Source organism: Macrobrachium nipponense, chromosome 6, assembly GCF_015104395.2.
Source record: "Macrobrachium nipponense isolate FS-2020 chromosome 6, ASM1510439v2, whole genome shotgun sequence".
Taxonomy (NCBI): Eukaryota; Metazoa; Arthropoda; class Malacostraca; order Decapoda; family Palaemonidae; genus Macrobrachium; species Macrobrachium nipponense.
In genome coordinates this window covers 77774487-77793275 of record NC_061108.1, presented here as the reverse complement: position 1 = coordinate 77793275, position 18789 = coordinate 77774487, and the positions used below count along the sequence as shown (strand labels likewise).

General features: G+C 46.7%; 1 protein-coding gene across 2 annotated transcripts in view; it reads right to left on the bottom strand.

The window, feature by feature from the left end:
* LOC135216317 (ADP-ribosylation factor-like protein 1) overlaps positions 1 to 16866 on the bottom strand; it is a 178920-nt gene extending 162054 nt beyond the window's left edge. The window contains exon 1 of one of the 2 annotated variants that reach the window (XM_064251488.1): positions 16740 to 16866. In XM_064251488.1, the coding sequence (XP_064107558.1) occupies positions 16740 to 16743 (4 nt within the window). In that variant the 5' untranslated portion in view covers positions 16744 to 16866. Of the gene's footprint in view, positions 1 to 16591; positions 16715 to 16739 lie in introns of those variants that run through there. The other variant, XM_064251489.1, reaches the window with a different exon arrangement.
* Between the last annotated feature and the right edge of the window lie 1923 nt (positions 16867 to 18789).

Genomic DNA, 18789 nt, shown 5'->3' with positions numbered 1-18789 from the left:
GCAAAGAAGAGGGTCTTGAGGTCAGATCCCTGTCTGACGACTCTCGGAGTGGCTCGAACGGCGTTCGAGTCAAACTCCTAAGGACGAGAGTCACATCCCACGCAGGGGGCCTGAGTTCCCGTGGGTGGGCAAGACCTTTCGAAGCTCCTCATAAGCAAGGAGATCTCGAACGAGTTTCGGATGTCCAGTCCCCTCAGTTTTAGGACGAGCGCCAGTGCTCGCTATATCCTTTAACTGTGGGTACTGAGAAGAGCTTCTCTCGGCGAAGAAAAACGAGGGAAAATCCGCTACCTGCTGAAGAGTGGCTCTGAGAGGAGATAGACCCCGTCTACGACACCAACCACAGAAGACGGCCCACTTCCCCTGGTACACAGCTGCAGAGAACTGACGGACGTTTCCAGCCATCTCTGTTGCTGCGCTACGAGAAAAGCCTCTCGTTCGCAAGAGATGGTGGATAACAGCAAGCCATGAAGTCGTAGGGACTGGACTGCTCGGTGGTACCTGCTCGACGTGTGGCTGGGCGACGAAGGTTGTGCCAAGGGGGAATCTCTCTCGTTCTCCTGCGAGAAGAGCCAGCAGGTCCGGATACCAAATGGCCTGTGGCCATTTGGGAGCCACCAGGATCATCCTGAGATTCGGGGTGACCAGTGCTCGACTGATCACCTTGCAAATCAGGCTGAACGGGGGAAAGGCATAGACGAAGAGGTCGTCCCACGGGTGTTGAAGAGCGTCCTCTGCAGCTGCCCATGGGTCCGGCACGGCTGAGAAGAAAACCTGAAGCTTTCTGTTGTGCCGGGTGGCGAACAGATCCACGACTGGTTGCCCCCACAGGTCGAAGAGCCTTTCCGCCACGTCCTGGTGTAGAGGACCACTCGGTCCCTATCACCTGATCCCGACGGCTGAGCGTGTCTGCTACATACATTCCTTTTCCCTGGAATGTAGTGTGGCCGACAGCTCTATTGAGTGTGCCTCGGCCCACTCGTGCACCTGCCGAGTCAACTGGTACAACGGGAGAGACACTAGGCCCCCCTGTTTGTTGACGTAGGCCACTACCGTGGTGTTGTCGCACATCAACACCACTGAGTGTCCCATCAAGCGGTCAGGAACTCTTGGAGAGCGAGGGAACGCTGCCTTGAGTTCCAGTACATTGATGTGAAGGTGCTTGTCGTTCTCGTCCCAAACATCCTGAAGTCAGCAACTCCTCCAGGTGTGCGCCCCATCCCTCGGTCGATGCGTCTGAGAACAGCTGCATGTCCGGGGGGGGAGTGCGCAGAGGCACTCCTCTTAAGAGGTTCCTGTCGTCCAGCCACCAGGCTAGGTCCTGCCCTCACTCCGGTGTCAGTGACACTGGGAAAGCTTGGGGGATCCGTCGCCTGTGACCAACTCTCCTTTAGTCTCCACTGGAGAGACGAGGTGAAGACGCCGTGAGGGATAACTTCTCGAGTGACGACAGGTGTCCGATCACGACTTGCCATCGCTGAGCTACCTGTTCCTGCCGAGACAGGAACTGGTTGGCTGCCTCCCTGAATCTGCTGATCCGCAAGTCTGCGGGGAAGACTCGCCCTGCTACCGTGTCGATCAGCATACCCAGGTACTTCATCCTCTGCTTGGGCTCGAGATCGGACTTTTCGAAGTTCACAACGATCCCCCCCAGATCGCGACAGAACTCGAGCAGTCGATCCCTGTCCTGTAGCAACTGCGAGCGGGAGCTCGCCAGGACTAACCAATCGTCGAGATACCTCATCAGACGTATCCCGTTGCGAATGGGCCCAAGCAGACACCAGAGTGAACACTCGCGTGAACACCTGTGGGGCGGTTGAGAGACCGAAGCAAAGTGCCCTGAACTGGTACACCGTCCCGTCGAGGATGAAGCGGAGGTACTTTCTGGAGGACTGATGAATGGGTATTTGGAAATACGCATCCTTCAAGTCCACTGAAAGCATGAAATCGTTCTCCCTGATGGAGTCGAGCACGGAACGTGCCGTCTCCATCGTGAACCGGGTCTGGCGAACAAACCGGTTCGAGAGGAGAGATCTATCACCGGCGCCAGCCTACCCGTAGACTTTTCCACCAGGAAGAGTCGACTGTAAAAGCCCGTGACTGATCCGTGACGATTTCTACAGCTCTCTTGCTCACATGTCTTGATCTCCTGTCTCAATGCTACGTCCTTCGATGACCCTGGAACGTACGACTGCTGTTGGACCGGGTTGGAGGTGAGGGGTGGCCGAGATTCGAAGGTAATAGATATCCCTCCCGAAGGACATCTACAATCCAGGTCTCGGCGCGTAGCGCTGGCCAAGTTGCCCAATGGCTGGCCAGGCACCCCCCCACTTCCGGCAGCAGGTGAGGGGGAACGCCGTCCCTAGCGTTTCCCCCCTTTCTTCGACTTCTTCCCAGAGCCTCCTCGGGAGAAGGAGGGCTGGGAGGAGGGCTGGTTTCGGCTGGCTCCCCTTTGTAGAAGTCGAAGAAGACAGAGTCTTTCCCCGGGGCTTCGACGCGACTACCGTCTTAGCCACCGAGGAAGCGCTAGCCGAGCTCTTTGGCTTGGCCGCAGTCCGAGGCTGCCCAGAAGCCTTCGAGACTGCCTGGTGAACCAGACGGTCACTGTCGTCAGTGCGCCGTCTGTCCACCGCAGCGTCCACCATCTCTCCTGGGAAGAGAGACGTGGAACTCCGTAAAGGTCCGTTGCGTAGTCCCAATGCCGCTTCACGCCCAGCCGCCCTGGAAACCCGAGTAAGGACAGCGTCCCTGCGTCGGAGAACCAGGTTGGCCCACAGGTTCACCGTCTGGTGGGCAAGGAAGGAGATGGCTCTTCCCCCAGACTGGCAAAGTCTCCTAAAGGCCGAGTCATCTTCGGGAGAAATTCCCCCGGAGTTGGCTGCGACCTTAGATACTGTGAGGGACCACAGATCTAACCAGGAGACGGCCTGGAAAGCTGCCATGGCAGTCGATTCCAGGCCGAGTGCCTCTTGCTGCGAGAACCATAGGTTCTCGGACAGGAGCTGCTGCAGAGACACACCCGGAGTCAGCCTGGCTAACTCCGGGTTCACCTGTTTGGGCGGCATCGGGTCCTCAGATGGCACGTAAAAACGCCGCTGTCGCAGCAGAGGAGGTGGAAGCAGCTTGCTCGACCTGCCAGACTTGAGAGAACCGTCTTGCCCGGAGACAAGAGATTCTACCTGGTCCAGCACTGAGTCGGCAAGCTCGGAACGCGGCAAACCCACCGTCGGTCTGGGTTCCCTCTTCGGGCCCCAAGAACGACTCGAGCCGGGACGTGGGCTCGATGGTTGGGAGCGGCGATCCTTCCCCCACCCCGAGGTCGTTGTGCTGACGAATCAGCGCAATTACCTCGGCAAAGTTCCTCTGGATCTCAGGAGTTACTGCGTCCTGCGGAGTAGGACCATCCAGTCCCTCGAACAGGAGCATCTCCCGAGACCCTCCCCCCTCGAGGGGGGGAACAGCGACAGACCCCTCTCGGTCTCCTCCAGCCACTTGTGCATACGACCTGGCCGGTCCGAGACCCGTGCCTGGTACGTAGGACGTCGTGGTGGGATCCTGAGGGGCGCACCCCTCACGATCACTCCTCAATACCTCGCCCCTCCCGGTGTAACCCGAGGAGGTTGAAGGTATGGGAGAGGCAGACCTAACGCTCCCTGCTCGCTCGCTGGCAGAACCAGCGGGCTTGGAAGACTGCAGGCGATCGTCAAACCGCGGTGGCGATCGAGCTGCAGGCCTAGTCGAGCCGTCTCGCTGTGGAGAACGGCTGGACGGCCGAGAGGCGGCGGCCCCGGTCTCGTGTGTCAGAGGAGCTGGTGCCGGTCGCCGTACCCGATCGCTCTCTGTGAGAGTGACGGTCAGGCGACCGGCGAGCTCCACTGTCACGGTGAGACCGGTGCGTATCCTCACGGCGCGTCACGTCGCTGGCACCAGCCGTGGCTGGCGCCGGCGAACGGGGGGACCTCTTCCCAGCCTCAGCCCGTGGCCGGTCGTGGACCGTCACGTCCGCCCGGGTAGCCAGCTGCTCGCCGCGAGAGCGAGAGCTGGTCTGGTGAGAATCGCGTGAACGACTGTCACCAGTCTTCCGCTCCGTGCCGTGAACCTGACGCTGAGCTGGCTCAGAGGTCTGGTTCCTAGCTGCACGGTCGCTGGTAGGCGACCGTACACTCGGTACCTCTCGCGAACGAGAGGCCGAGACGGACCCTGCTGCCGTGGTCGAACCACTAACAGCAGGTGAGGAAGTGCCGGTGTTAGCCGCACTCCTCTGGTCCCCGTAGTCTTCTTCCTTGCGGAAGAAGAGACGGGTCCTGCCCCGAAGGAGCAGGGTGACCAGCGGAAGAACCCCCGTCTCACCGGAGCGAGACGGGACCTTAGAAGCTTCCCGAAGGAGACTTCTTAGGGGGGGGAGGCGACCTTCTTCTTCTTAGGCGGGGGAGCCTTAGAAGAAGAAGGGGAAGAGGCGGCAGACGACGACGACGATGAAGACGACGACGACACCTTCCTCCTCTTCTTCTTCTTCTTCGTCAACCTCCTCAGGACCGATGTCAGATCTGTCATCCAGGGCGGAGCCGGGGCTGCTGTTGCCGAAGCAACAGGGCCCAGACGCACCTGTCCGAACAGATCGGCATCGGGAGCAGCGGCGCCACGAACAGGAACAACGTCAGCAGGTGCAGGCATCACAGGAACAGCAGTGGAGACGGCAGGAGCAGGTACAGGAACGGCAGCAGTGGTCGGCAACGTCACGTCCGTGAACAGCGGCTGGGCAGGTACGGCAGGCTGTACAGGCGGTCCAGGTGGACGGACCAGCGGCACAGACATCCTAGGTACAGGTGGGAGGTCCAGGGGCGAGCTCTTCGGGCACACGAAGTCCGGTCGCGGCAGCACGGCAAACCCAGGCGGCGGCATCACACTCCCCCGTGGTACGGCGACTGGCCCCTGCACCGATGTAGTTGGTGTGACAGAGACCGCTGCGGGGTGTACACCAGGTGAGGGAGGTGAAGCATAGCCAGGTGTTGAAAGGGTCGTGGTGGTGGTCGTTACCGTAGCATGCGTGACCGCCACAGAGCCAGCGAGATGGTAGAGCAGCCCCTGGACACTCGGCACACCCTGCAGACCCAACGATGCCCACACCTGTCCGAGGTCGTCCTTCGCGGCAACCGCACCTGAGGAAGCAAAGGTCGGGTGATTAGCAGGATCCTCTACCCGCTCGCGCGAAGACGAACGGATAGAGGACCCAGAGTACAACTCGACATCGGGGTATCTAGCGCCCTCCTCCACACTCGACAGGTCGGGTGAGGAGAAGGACCTAGAAACCCCCCCCGAAGGGGAAGGCGCCAAACGTGGGAGCTGAGCGGGCGGCAGAAAGAGACGAAGTGTCCGTAACCAAAAGGGAGTAGTGCGGGAGAGCTTTCCGACGACTCCTTTGCAGGCCTTCGCTTCTTCCTACCTTCGTACAAGCCCCACTGCGCCTCCGACCAATTACAACACACTTCACAGGGCTCGGCTCGGGTGCACTCGCGCCCCCGACACCGAGCGCACAAGATATGTGGATCAATTTCAGGGAAGGAGCGGAACTTTCCGCATTTACGCCCTTCGGTACCCGGGCACAATCTCCGGGGGGTAGCAGAGGGCGTGGAGATTCATGATTGATCAATAATATAATCACAATGGATGAAAAAAGAGGAAATGATTGTACTTACAATTATGATTCATACACAAACACAAACCAAATACTCAAAGAAAGCAAACGACGAAGAAGGGCAGAGAGCGTCGAACACACACGTCCACTCGCTGTGAGGCCGAAAGCAAAAGTGGTTTGTTTACCTCCCAGTCGCGCGCGCGCCTGTCGGACAAGCAGTTAACTACCGAACCCCTTGTTCGAAAGCTTACGACCTATCCAGCTGCCGCTAGTACCTTCCTATTGTAAAAGGACCGAAGGTTTGTATGCCGTGTCGGAACAAATCACGATTTTCCTTGGACTCGAGGGCATTCGTCGTCATCGTTTAAGATTGTTAAGAAGAAAGTGTCCCAGCGTCTATAGGTACGAGTGGTGTGCGGATTTAGCACAAGAAATGGTATGTTTATTGACACAGGTGACTCCACAAACATCGAGATGTCGTCAATCTTCTACACGTTTAATCTTAAAATATGACATTATTTTGTACTTTGGGGGAAAACACTTATTTAGAGATGAAAGTACAGGTCTCAAGGTGTTGCTTCCATGACCGTTGACTCATGACTGGTGTCCATCTCCGGTGTCAGGACATGTTAAAGTACTGGTAGATCTATATTACTATTCTGCGGCGGCCTAGACTACGGCAGTTTCGGTTTTTCTTTGCAGTTTCATCTCCTGAACAAGAATTTTAAGTAATATTTATTCGGACGACTGTAATTAACCCCTAAGGACTCGTACTAAACACGGCAAAATACATTTGATGCCCCAATTCCTGGTGGCTTTCGTATTTGAGGGGACGAACGATGCGGGATGCTTATATAGAAATACCAAAGTACTTTTTCTGGAAGGTGGGTCAATGAGCAGGCAAGACTGGCCCAGGTAGTCCACTCAGTTGTTCACCCTACTTCGAGAGGAGTGTAGAGGTCTTGGTGTGTTGCCTGGATGGGCCACAACTCTTGACTGACACTCATGAGAGGTCATGTCAGAGGATTCAAGTACTTTTTCAGGAAATTGGCCACATTCCGGAAGAGGTGGCCACTATGTCACCTCCCGGTCGTTTACCCTACACCCTAATTCTAAAGACCCCTTGGGTACCAATACTAGGGGGAAACACCAGCAACTACCAACCCTTATCACAGTGGACAGGTCTTATTCACTCGATATTTCAATGGTGAAACAAGAATACAATTACAACTCCAAGCATACCATTCAAAAGATTGAAGTTTCGTCAACATAATGTGAAATATGAAAGCCACATACGAACTAAAATAAGCATGTGACGCTCTTCGTAAAATATGTTTTCAAGGCAGTTTTGAAATCCAGTATGGCGGCTACCGTGTGGCTGTACAGGTTCTGTTCAGTGACGACCACCATCTTTCCCAGCCTTCCCAGCACTCATTTGAACAATGTAAGCGTATATATGTAACGTTTATTGATCTTACTCAAGATTGCAGTTGTAATCAGCAAAATAAAACATTTTGTTGCCTATATTACTGAAAGTATGAAACTTTTTATTCCCGGGGTCATGGTTTGAACTGAATTCATTTTTACCCTGTAATCGGTGGTTTTAATCCTTACTGCTATCACAACTGAAACTCCACAGTGCTTATTTGATTGTTATTATACACATTTTGGTCTCAATTCACTCCACATTGCACTTTAAACAAGTTGCTGTTCCTGGTTTCTAAGTGCGCGCGCCACAAACACAGTTACGAACAGCAGACGACGAAACTCCAAAGTTTTATTCCCTAAATTGTTTACTTTACTCGTTATTTAGTTCTTTACTTTGTTATTTAAAAATTTTAATTTAATTCATGTATATTATCCCTTTTTTGCAACCAAATTACCCCGAAAAATTACAGATATTTCTAAAGTAGATACAATCCAATGTTTCTAACCTTTTCGTACACCTGGCTGCCAAAAACCATAGAGGAACGACTACGGATAAGTGGATTATATATTTTTTTTTTTTTTTGCTTTTTTGTTTTTGCTAACACTTTTCATTATTTAAGTCTACATTAGTATTTTGAATTTCTTTAATAACTGTATGCCAGAAATAAATGTAACCTTTAATGTTTGCATGCTAAGAATGGCAAAATCATCGATGCCACATTAGTGGAGGCTTCACACATACGCCGATTCATTATTATAAACTGTTTCCATGAATTCTAGTTGTCATAGTAATGCAATAATGATAAAATTGCTTTAATATTTATGTATGTATACTTCCAATACATAGCCTAATTGCACCAATTTCCACGTTTTGTGCAAGTCTTAAACCCAGTTTGGAGGGTGAACACATACCGAATGGCAACAGAGAGAGAGAGAGAGAGAGAGAGAGAGAAAGGAAGGCGAAGGAAGAAAGAAGGAAAGGGGTGGCGGTGGAGGGGGGGGTGGAGGGGGTGGAGAGGGTAGGTGGAGCTTTTTATGCGTGTTCGTATCCATTTCTGCATAATGGAGTTTTGTCTCTTGGTACAAGGACAAGTGTCATTATTCTTTACGATTAGTGATTCACGATACCCTTATAAATTACTGCACTGGGTGTAATGCACTATAGCAAAATCTCGTTCTGATACGAGTGTTCGTTACAAGAATAGGTATTGCCCAAAAATGTGCTTGCACTGTTGCTGAAACCCATAGTAGGTATGCTGCTTAGTTGTCAATCAAGTTTTTTGTAATCAAGTATTTTTTACAAGCTAGCTATTGAATAAATTTGTATTTTTCTCAATCAAAACATACGCCCCTCAATGCTAACTTTCCTCTTTTAACGACTTTCTGGTCATTGCAAATTCGGCCCCATAATTTCTTATGGTGCAAAAACAGAGGCCCAGGGACCGAAAACGATTGCGTCACACTATGGCGATAATCCAGCAGTAAAACATCTTCATATATCCAAAAAGTAAATAATAAAGATATATATAGGCATTACGATTATAACAATTACATGAATAGCTGATAATCTGCATGAATAACTGGTAAACTGTTCTGCAAGAAAGTTGAGTAAAGCAATTATTTACAATAAGTACGAAAGCCAAGATGTCATGATGTCATAATACAGGACTTAAACGAACGTTCTAATTCCAAAAAATAATTACTTAAATTTAAGTCAGAATAGAGTTACTTTTTCAATAACGAATATTTTCAAATTAGGGTAAAAAACCGCATGGTACAGGGGTGGACCATGTACGATCAATGTGTACAACCCTAAAAAAAGTACATTATAACGCGTCCTGACATCGGAGATGGGCATCAGACGCGACTTGTTGTTGGTGAGAAACGGAGCTAAAGACCTCTACTCCGGTGTCAGGACACGTTACTATAATGTACTTTTCTTGGGGTTGTACATATTGATCGTACATGGTCCACCCCTGTACCATGCGGTTTTTTACCCTAATCATCATAAATATGTAAAATATTGATGTTTTACTATTTATTTAAAAAATTATCCAAGTGCACGCTTCGTCGTCGTCTTCTACCAAAAATGATATTGTAATGATACAATTAAGTTTGTTCATACTTACCTGGCAGATATATATATAGCTGTATTTTTCCGAATCCGACAGAAATTTAAACACTTACGACACACGCAGTGGGAGTCAGGTGGTTAGTACCCAAGTACCCATCCGCCGCTGGGAGGCGGGTATCAGGAATCATTCCCATTTTCTATTCATAATTTTTATTTCCACTGTCTCCTGAGGGGAGGTGGGTGGGTACTTGATTATATATATCTGCCAGGTAAGTATGAACAAACTTAATTGTATATTACAATATCATTTGTTCATGAAAACTTACCTGTCAGATATATATATAGCTGAATCCCATCCCACCTTTGGTGTTGGGAGTAGACAGAATAGAAGATTTTAGGAAACATATATATGCAGATAATTGATATCTTGATTCCTTACCTGTTAGCATAGCTGACTTCGTGGTTACTGCCGCGTAAGTCTGCTTGTGCTACTAGAGTTGCCAGCGAGGTAGAGACCTATATAGCTGGTGCACTCCAGATGATCTGTCAACAGGGGCGAGACCACGACGTGACTAGACCATATTGACCATACCATGAGGGCTAAGAAGTAAAATAAATAAATATATATAAAAATATATATCACCACCTGACCCAGCCTAGCCAAAGCTTTAAGGTGTGTTTAACTAAGGCTTTAAGAGTTAAGAAGTCACCGTTGTCGGCGACTCAACTACTAAATTAAGAGCTCTTCCTAACCATTTTCTACAGGATAGGATGAGTGGTACTTCTTGCCCCCAAGATTGTGTCTGCAGACACATATGGCCCTAGCGAGCAGCAGATCTCATATGCCATCTTCACATCTCGCAGGGAGTGTGAATTGAACACAGAGTTGCTTCGCTAAAACATGGTACTCAGGATGTTGCCGAGTGCCATGCTCTGTTGAAATGCTTCCGAGGCCGCGCCCTCACCTCGTGAGCATTCAAATCAAAAGATTTCAAATCTTTGTGCAAACACAAAGAGGAGCTTTTTGAAGACCTCCTTAACAATAAAGCCAGGGTGTTCTTCGATATGGGCAAGTCTGGTCTTTTCGGACACTGCAGATTGTCCGTACGACTTCGACTTTCTTGAGTTTTATGTAGATAAAACTTGAGAGACCTGACAGGGCACAGGACTCTCTCTGGCTCCTGCCCACTAACTTGTGCCATCCTTGCTTCCAAGCTCCTGGCCCAAGGACAAAACGGGTTTCCATTCTTAGGCCATAACGAAAAGCTTAGAGAGCACACCGCCTTGTGTTCTCTAAAGTCAAAACTTGTGACGATGGCTTAAAATCTCACTAACCTCTTTGTCGTATCTAGGTGGGTGGTTAGAAAAATGCCTTCCTGATCACATGCAAGAAGTTAACAGGTAGGAGATGTTCGAATGCTTTGACATCAAGAACTTCAGACTATGTCTAAGTTCCATATTGAAAGCTTCGATCTGGACATGCACAGTCAGTCCGTCTGTACTAACGTCAGGTGACCGACCAATTGACCAGTCAGACGAATCAAGGACAGCAAGGCTGTACCCTGAAGACCATAAGGCACTATTCTTCGCTGAAGGATGAGTGTTTGGACTGCCTGGGCGATTCAAGCTAAGCAAACCTTGGGGGGTGTATCAACGCAACCCAACGTCGTTAGCGAATCAACTCCTGAGCCACTCCTGACTCGAGCTTCTGGTGCCAGGAGAAAGGAGCGAGGAGCAAAAAGGCGATTCAGTCCCGAAGGACGAATGCCTGACAGTCCAACCTGGTCTCATGTTAAACGATCATCGGAGGTGTATAAACGCAACCGACTTCGTCAACAAGAAACTCAGGGCTACTATATGTCTCCTGATCTCGCACGAGTGTCTGACCCCGAGAAAACAGGTGAGACAAAAAGTAGATGGTGAGCGAGTTTCGAGATTTCACAGAACTCAAAGATCGTTAAGGGCTTTGTTGTTTGACAGAAGCAAATCTCTGAGCCCAAAGCCGTCAACAACATATTTGCGTATTCTTTAATAGTTGTGACTGCCAGCTTATCCCATTCTTCAAACGGAAAGGGAAGACTGCAATCTTATGCTGTCAACATCTCGATAGTCTGAACGTAGTCAGACTCAGAGCGGAGAGGTTATAGGTACCTTTCGTGTTAAAGGAGACCGACTCTCTCGGAAAAGGTCTTGGAAAGGACGTGACCTCTGTGAATCTAGGGTCTTGAAGGCCAACATGGGGCGATTAGCGTCATTGTCGCTCCCTGTGATGATATAAATCATCTTATTACATTTCCTAAGTGATTGAAAAAGGAGAAAAGAGACTAAACATCCATCCCCGTTCAATATCATAGGATGGCGTTTAATGTTACCGCTCCCGGATCGAGAACAAGGGAGCAGAGAAGAAGAAGCCTCTTCGTCCTCAACCTAGCGAAGAGATGAATGAAAGGACGTCCCTAAAGTCTCCACAACTCTCAACATACTTCTAAAGAAAGATTCCACTCGGAAGTCAGTAGTTGCTGCCTTCGATCGAGACGATTCGAACGGACTTTTGCAATCCTGTAACGAACCTCTAGAGGATCGTTCCATTCTACGCCTGTTGTTATAATAGGCTCTTTCTCGTAAACCCAACCGAACCGGGACCGAGAGAAGATACTTCCTAAGATATGAGAGAGCTGTAGAAGATCAGAGTTGATATGGAACCATGGTTCCAAAAAACTCATTTCGAGGACTGGAGGGACGACTGAATTGCTTCCACTTCTTTCAGATTATGATCCAGGACATCTGAAACCCTCTCCAGATGTCCGGCAACTTCTTTCTATCACCTCAAGAGATACTTAACGCACCGAGAGATGTTCAGAATCATTCCTAGATCTTTAATAAAATTTCAGTTTCCCGGTAGGAAAAAACTGTAGAGGTCTGAATTGCAGTCTATTCAGGGAAACAAACTTCTTTAGGAAGGAAATGGTCCCCAGCGAGCTCATCCATTCCCTCACACAGTATGTTTACTTCCCTAATAAGGCTGCGCTTTGCCTAAGCAAGAGAGCATATAATAGTGCAATGTTGTGGTAGACTCGTAGTCCTATACCGTGCGGTAACGAGCACCGAAAGGAGTAAGATATCTCTGTAGAACATATTAAGGCCAAACGAATGCAATGTTTATTCATGTAAGAAATCCCCTCAATCTTAGGCTAAAGTCCGTGATTGTAGGGCAGAGATACAGTTCGTCAGTCAATCCCGCAGGAGAGAGAGAGACGTAACTGCCAGCCACAGAGATACGGTTAGTCAGTCAATCCCGCAGGAGAGAGAGACTTAACCTACAGCGCATGACAGCGAACGAGTTGGTACTGGCTCGTTTGGACTGGAGGAGAGGAGTCAGAGGACAGTGACAGCAGCAGCTTACGATCGTCCGTCATCGTCGTCTCTTAACTTTATGCCTGGGTTGCCAGCTACCCTATTCTATGAAGAAAAAGGTTCGTTATTTTTAGCATAAAGAGACTCTCAAGCTGGTATATTTAAGCGAAACAGAAAACGCTAAATATATAGATGCGTTTGTGTCGTCAGAACACTACCATACAACGGTAAAAGATAAATCGGAAACTCCTGGAAGGCTGCAGGGAGTAACGATTTAAATGCTCCTTAAAATGGACCATAGACCTCTCGGTTGCCATCCGAAGAGGTAACTACAGCAAGCGTATATGGACTTGAACCAACCAGAAATAAAATAACGCAAGGCAAAATATGAAATTATATCACAATAAAGTTTGTTCATACTTACCTGGCAGACATATATATAGCTGAATTCGGAAATACAGCTACATACATATCTGACAGGCAAGTTTCATGAACAAAACTTAGGAGAATCGAAGCAGTCAGCTCAAGCTTCTTATGTTATTGGACATAAGCGTTCATTGACGTAGTCTACAAGTCTATTTCTTGTACGAGTCTGCGAATGACGAATGAGAGCTCTTCCGAATCTTGTCAATAAGAGCTTATTCGCTTACGCAATATCAAGTTAATGAGATGTTTGTCAATGAGAACTAACCCATTTACGGGACAAAGAGATATTTTGTCAATGAGGGGATACCCACTTACTTGACAAAACGATAGTATATTGTCAATGGGGGAAAGTCACTGAATTGACAAAACGTAATCCAGGAAGTCGAGCATTTTATTTTCCGATTCCCGTCTCAAACGAGGAAGGGGCAAGAATCCTGTTAAGAGACTGGGCTTACGTCAGGTATTACGACGATGTTCAATTCGGCAGCGTAGTCACCCGACTAGGAACTAACAAAAACTATCATCTGAAAAGCCCTTTCAGATGGGCTAAAAAGCTGGCAAAATTATCCTGGGAAGAGGAAGAAACTCTCCAACCAGCTTCCTCTCCCGTATCACAACTAATGCCTGCTAAAGCTTAAAATTTATTGGCAGTATGGCAAAGGCAGTCCTGTCTTGCGCTTTCCTGAAGAGCGTACTTTTGATGAGTGCCTTTGCAAGAATCCTACTGAACGTTGCCGAGAGTCCTGACGTGCAGGACATCGAGCCTTTATAACCCGTAACTGCCTTATCGCAAAGTCTTGACTGCGGTAGTGGCAACTTAAATTTATTGGCAGAATGGCAAAGCTTGCGGTAGAGCAAACGAGAACTTCCCTTGAGCTTTCCTTAACTCCATCCACCTATGCGAAAAGCAATATTAATTGACAGAGACCTCTTGAATTCACGAAACCGATGTCTTGCTGGGTTTCGAAGAAGTTGTCTGTTCACTTTAAGCTTACTCGGAAGCACTGCCTACTTCACATTCTTTGCAGGTGAGGTAGAAGGTATCATCGAAGGTAGAGGTAAAAATTCTTTAAGCCCAAATCTGAAACAAGAGCTTGAAGAGTTCAACAGAAACGTTCAGCCAGGCGACACACCTGGCGTGCGCTGGTGCACCGCTCGGCGGGTTCCACTGGAGGCGCGCGCGGCGTCCATTGGAGCGCGCTCGGCGGTCCCACTGGCAGGCGCACGCGCGGCGTGCACCCGCGCGCCCCTGGCTTGGGCGTCCGCTCTCAAAAGCTTACTAAGCACCTCAGTGGCGTGGTTGGTTTGGTGTTTGCTTCACACCTCGGTGGTCGCGGGTTCGATTCCCGGCCATTCCATTGAGGAGTGAGAGATGTGTATTTCTGGTGATAGAAGTTCATTCTCGACGTGGTTCGGAAGTCACGTAAAGCCGTTGGTCCCGTTGCTGAATAACCACTGGTTCCATGCAACGTAAAAACACCATACAAACAAATCAAAAGCTTACTGCTACTATGACTTCTTTTACGTATTTCTCGGTGGAAAGACGGACACGAGTTCAGGCGACGTTCGCCTTCTTACTTCTCACTGAAACGCATAACGAGAGAGACAGAGAGAGGACGTGAAGCGTCCTCTTCTATAAAGCTTCTATTTAGAGGGCGCGAGTCCATCCGAAAGCTCCAACCCCTGCGCGGGGAGGACGCTTCGGAGGACGAGAAGCAATCCTTCAGGATTCGTGCACGTGCACGCACTTAGGCAGTCTGGGGATTTTCATCAGAAACTGCCGAAGGCACGCCAGATCGGTGGGGGTTCCTCGTAACCCTCCTTCGGCTTTCGACATGCTCTCTCACTGGTTCTGGGAGTCAAGCAGAGGTCCCGGCCTAGAGGCGAAACGAGGCCGATCTGACGCACCCTCCACTACACAAGGGGTATCACTGCACTTCTGCACTTCACTTTTACTCTCTAAAGCAAGCACTTTCGATTCTAAGTTACGAATCGAAGGAGTATCAGAGAAAGGGCAATTTCTCTACAGACACTGCTTAGGGCCCGAAGGCAACACTGCAGGGTTAGGAGTAACAATTACAGAAGTAGCACTTCACAGCAATGAAGGAGAGCGAGCACCTCTCGTAGACATATACATAGCCCGTAGGCCATACTACAGGGTTATGCAAAATAAAGTCTACAGGAAGGTTAGCAGGTTCACTACCCTGACTTTTGTTACTGATTAATTGCGTACATACGAATCATACGTCTTCCTTACGGAATTAGACATGTTTACTGATTAATTGCGTACATACGAATCATACGTCTTCCTTACGGAAAAGACAAAGTCTCACACTCCTTACATGACAAATCTCAACAAAGAAGCAAGACCCATACCCCTCGTACATACCAAGTGCGAATCTACCGAAGCTTACGGTAGCCACACCCTATCTTTGCAGACAACCCCGTCTGAAACTAGCCTAACTAGATTCAGATATTTTATGCAAAAATGAATCAAATTCAAATCAATTTAAGATAGCGTATGCCTAGCCACAAATCCAAGTGAATAAATCAAAAGACAATTAGGATACTTAGCGGCAATGAAGTTTCCAAAATCCTAAGACGGAGGTACTGAAAACAGGTGTTTTCAGCACCGGCGACAGAAAAATTATGAATAGAAAATGGGAATGATTCCTGATACCCGCCTCCCAGCGGCGGGAATGGGTACTAACCACCTGACTCCCACTGCGTGTGTCGTAAGTGTTTAAATTTCTGTCGGATTCGGAAAAATACAGCTATATATATATCTGACAGGTAAGTTTCATGAACAAACAGTTGTTTACTAACAAACGTCGTGGTAAGTTTCCGTGTTCCGATTGTTGTGATGAAAGTGCCCCAGCGTCTGTGGGTACAAGTGGTGTGCGGATTTATCACAGGAAATGGGAAGTTTGACACAAGTGACTCCGTAAACATTGAGATGGCATCAATCTTCTAAATATTTCAAGTTGTAAGTAAATATGTTGAAAGCATTTTAGTGAGATTTGGACTGCCGTGTACACCGTTTTCACTACCCTCTGTTTAAATCTTAAAATTTGGCCTTAATTTCAACTTTGGAGAAAATACTTACTTCGAAAGGAGAATAGAAGTCTTTAGCTCCGTTTCTCACCAACAAGAAGTCGCGACTGATGCCCATCTCCGGTTTCAGGACGCGTTATAATGTACTTTTTTTAGGGTGGTACACATTGATCGTATATGGTCCACCCCTGTACCATGCGGTGTTTACCCTAGCTACCCATCTCAAAAAACAACACAGGCTGAGATGGTTTTGACGTGATGAGATAAGGCATAGCAGGTGGGCTGTGAATTGGCACACTATGTAAATGCCCTTATAACATATATTTCGAAAGAAACATCAATAAACTAGCCAACTTGGGCCTAAATTGCCGGTACGCAACGTTAGCAAGGCGCCGATAGGCCTAAGACTCGCGGCTAAACTTGGCAGATTTCACTGATACACTTAACGAATTGAGAAGTAAAGCAGGCTACTGACATGTAGGTATCTCTTGTCCGTGCTATTTCAAAATATGGACGTGCAATATAAACAGTTCTTTTGGATTTCAAAAACTAGCTATAGGTAGGTATAATCTGAGTGACTCATCCAGATACCAATGGGTCGAGTTTGATGGGCAACTCACACGACCGCTTACGAAAACCGCAGTCCTGATGGTCTTTCCCTTATTCAAGTCACATCCAGACTCTTCTCTTGTCGTTATTTCATTCATACAGTGATTGTCACTAGCCTACAACCTGTGTTTTCAACTAATTGAATCAAAGCAACCTTACCCATCGTTATTGTGATTTGACAGCTGGCAATGAAAACACGACGACGATACTACGTGGAAATGTTTATGATAACAAATGCGAATCGTTAAAGGAAACTGAAGACCTCTAGCAAGAGACTTCGATCCTATGTTACGCCTTTGGCTTAGTTCCATGCGTAAAAGTACACCCAGGTTTGACTTCTTAGTATAATCTTAAAACCAAATACAGATAATTTTGCTTTTAATAATTAATTTTGAAGAATTTATTCATAAAATTTAAAATTAGTGTACACATATCATGAAGACGTTTATATTGACAATGAATAATATTTACAGAAAACAGTTCTATGTATAAGGTCAGAGACATGATGGAAATTTAACAACTACCTAACTGAATCTGAAACAACAACGAAGTCGTTTCTTAAAACATTATAAATAATTAAGTATTTTTTAAGACCTTGTACTCCATTTTATGAGCCAAATCAGATTAATATTAATTTCATCTCTAGAACTATATTTCACCAAGATATTCTGCATTCACCTTGCAAAATTAACGTTGCTTTTGCTGGACCCTAACTATAAAAAGAGAACGTTGCTAGCCAAACAGTTATGAAGGAGCATCTGGACGCATCGTCAAATTAAGCCAAATTTAAATTAGGAAAGTCAATAAAGTTAGAAAATTACTTATATTAGCTCTTCTCCCGTTTTATTCTATAGTTGTTAAATTCAAATAAACTATCTTTATCCATTTACTTTCGGTTAAAGTTTCACACGAGATTATTGTTGTTGAATTGTATAAAAAAAAATCATGAAAAAATTACTAGCATCCTCTCATATGTATGTGACAGATAACGAAGACTGATTAAAGGAAATAAATGTTTCTTGAGCTTAATTGTCTTATATAAAAGCATTAACTATGAATATTTGTTTCATCCTAAAGTGGTTCCGTTTTATGTTGGTCAACCAACCTCAAACGCTACAACCAGAGAGGAAACTGACTCGATACATACCACCAGAAGACTATTAAGTTTAAAATAAAAGGTAAAACAAGCCCCAAAAACCAACTGTGATGGATTATTTTTTATTACAGATACCAGAAGCAGTGCAAAATTTATGGGAAGCTATTATGTTACCATAAAAAGATAACTGCGCCTGATAATAGTAGAACAACACTGTTACCAACCTTAAAGAATATATGCAGGATAAATACTTACTCTCTACAATTGGAGCGACTAAGATCCAAATGTCCATTTCTAATTAAATATAACAGAAACTTTCACCAGCAACACCTTAACCACAATGAAGGGAGAAATATCTTAGATATACTTACATCATAAATAAAAGAAAAAAATCTATAGAACAAGTATTTTTCGCTGATAAATGACTTCCTGAAATACATAATAGTAAATGTTCAATGTCAATTATAGAACTAAAATTATACAATCTGCATATAAATCTCTAAGAAAAAAATCTACTAGGTAGGTACTACTACTGTTTTAGGACAAACATATTTAGCTATAATCCTTATAATCCTGACTAACATGTCTTTCGAAAGTTGTAACTTTCGTTACACCTAAGTTTTACTCTAAGTAAAGTAATATTTCCCAATTTCATCAGTATCAAGCCAATGATTTAAGGATTATAATGATATATAAATTATGTACCTCAGTAAGCTCAACGGTAAAATGTGGATAGTGAAATAAACATTAAATTTTTATTATATAAATATATTTTATAATATATAATACATTTTTATATTTCACTCCTTACGTGACATTGCAGTGCGTTCATTATAATTATCGTCTTGTGCTTCATACAATACCGTACCTTAAATATCATGGATGGCAACGCTGCCAGAAAATAATAAGTAGGCCATCAATATCAATTATGAAAATAACAAGCAAAAGATTAAAAATATTTAAATGAGTCGGGATCCGAGCAGACATAGCCTTCACCCCGGCAAGCACCCAGCTCAACTTTACACAGTCCAGGATCTATACATAAGTTGAGCTGGGTGGTTGCGCAGATCCCCGCTCATTTTAATATTCTTAATCTTTTGCTTTTTATATTCA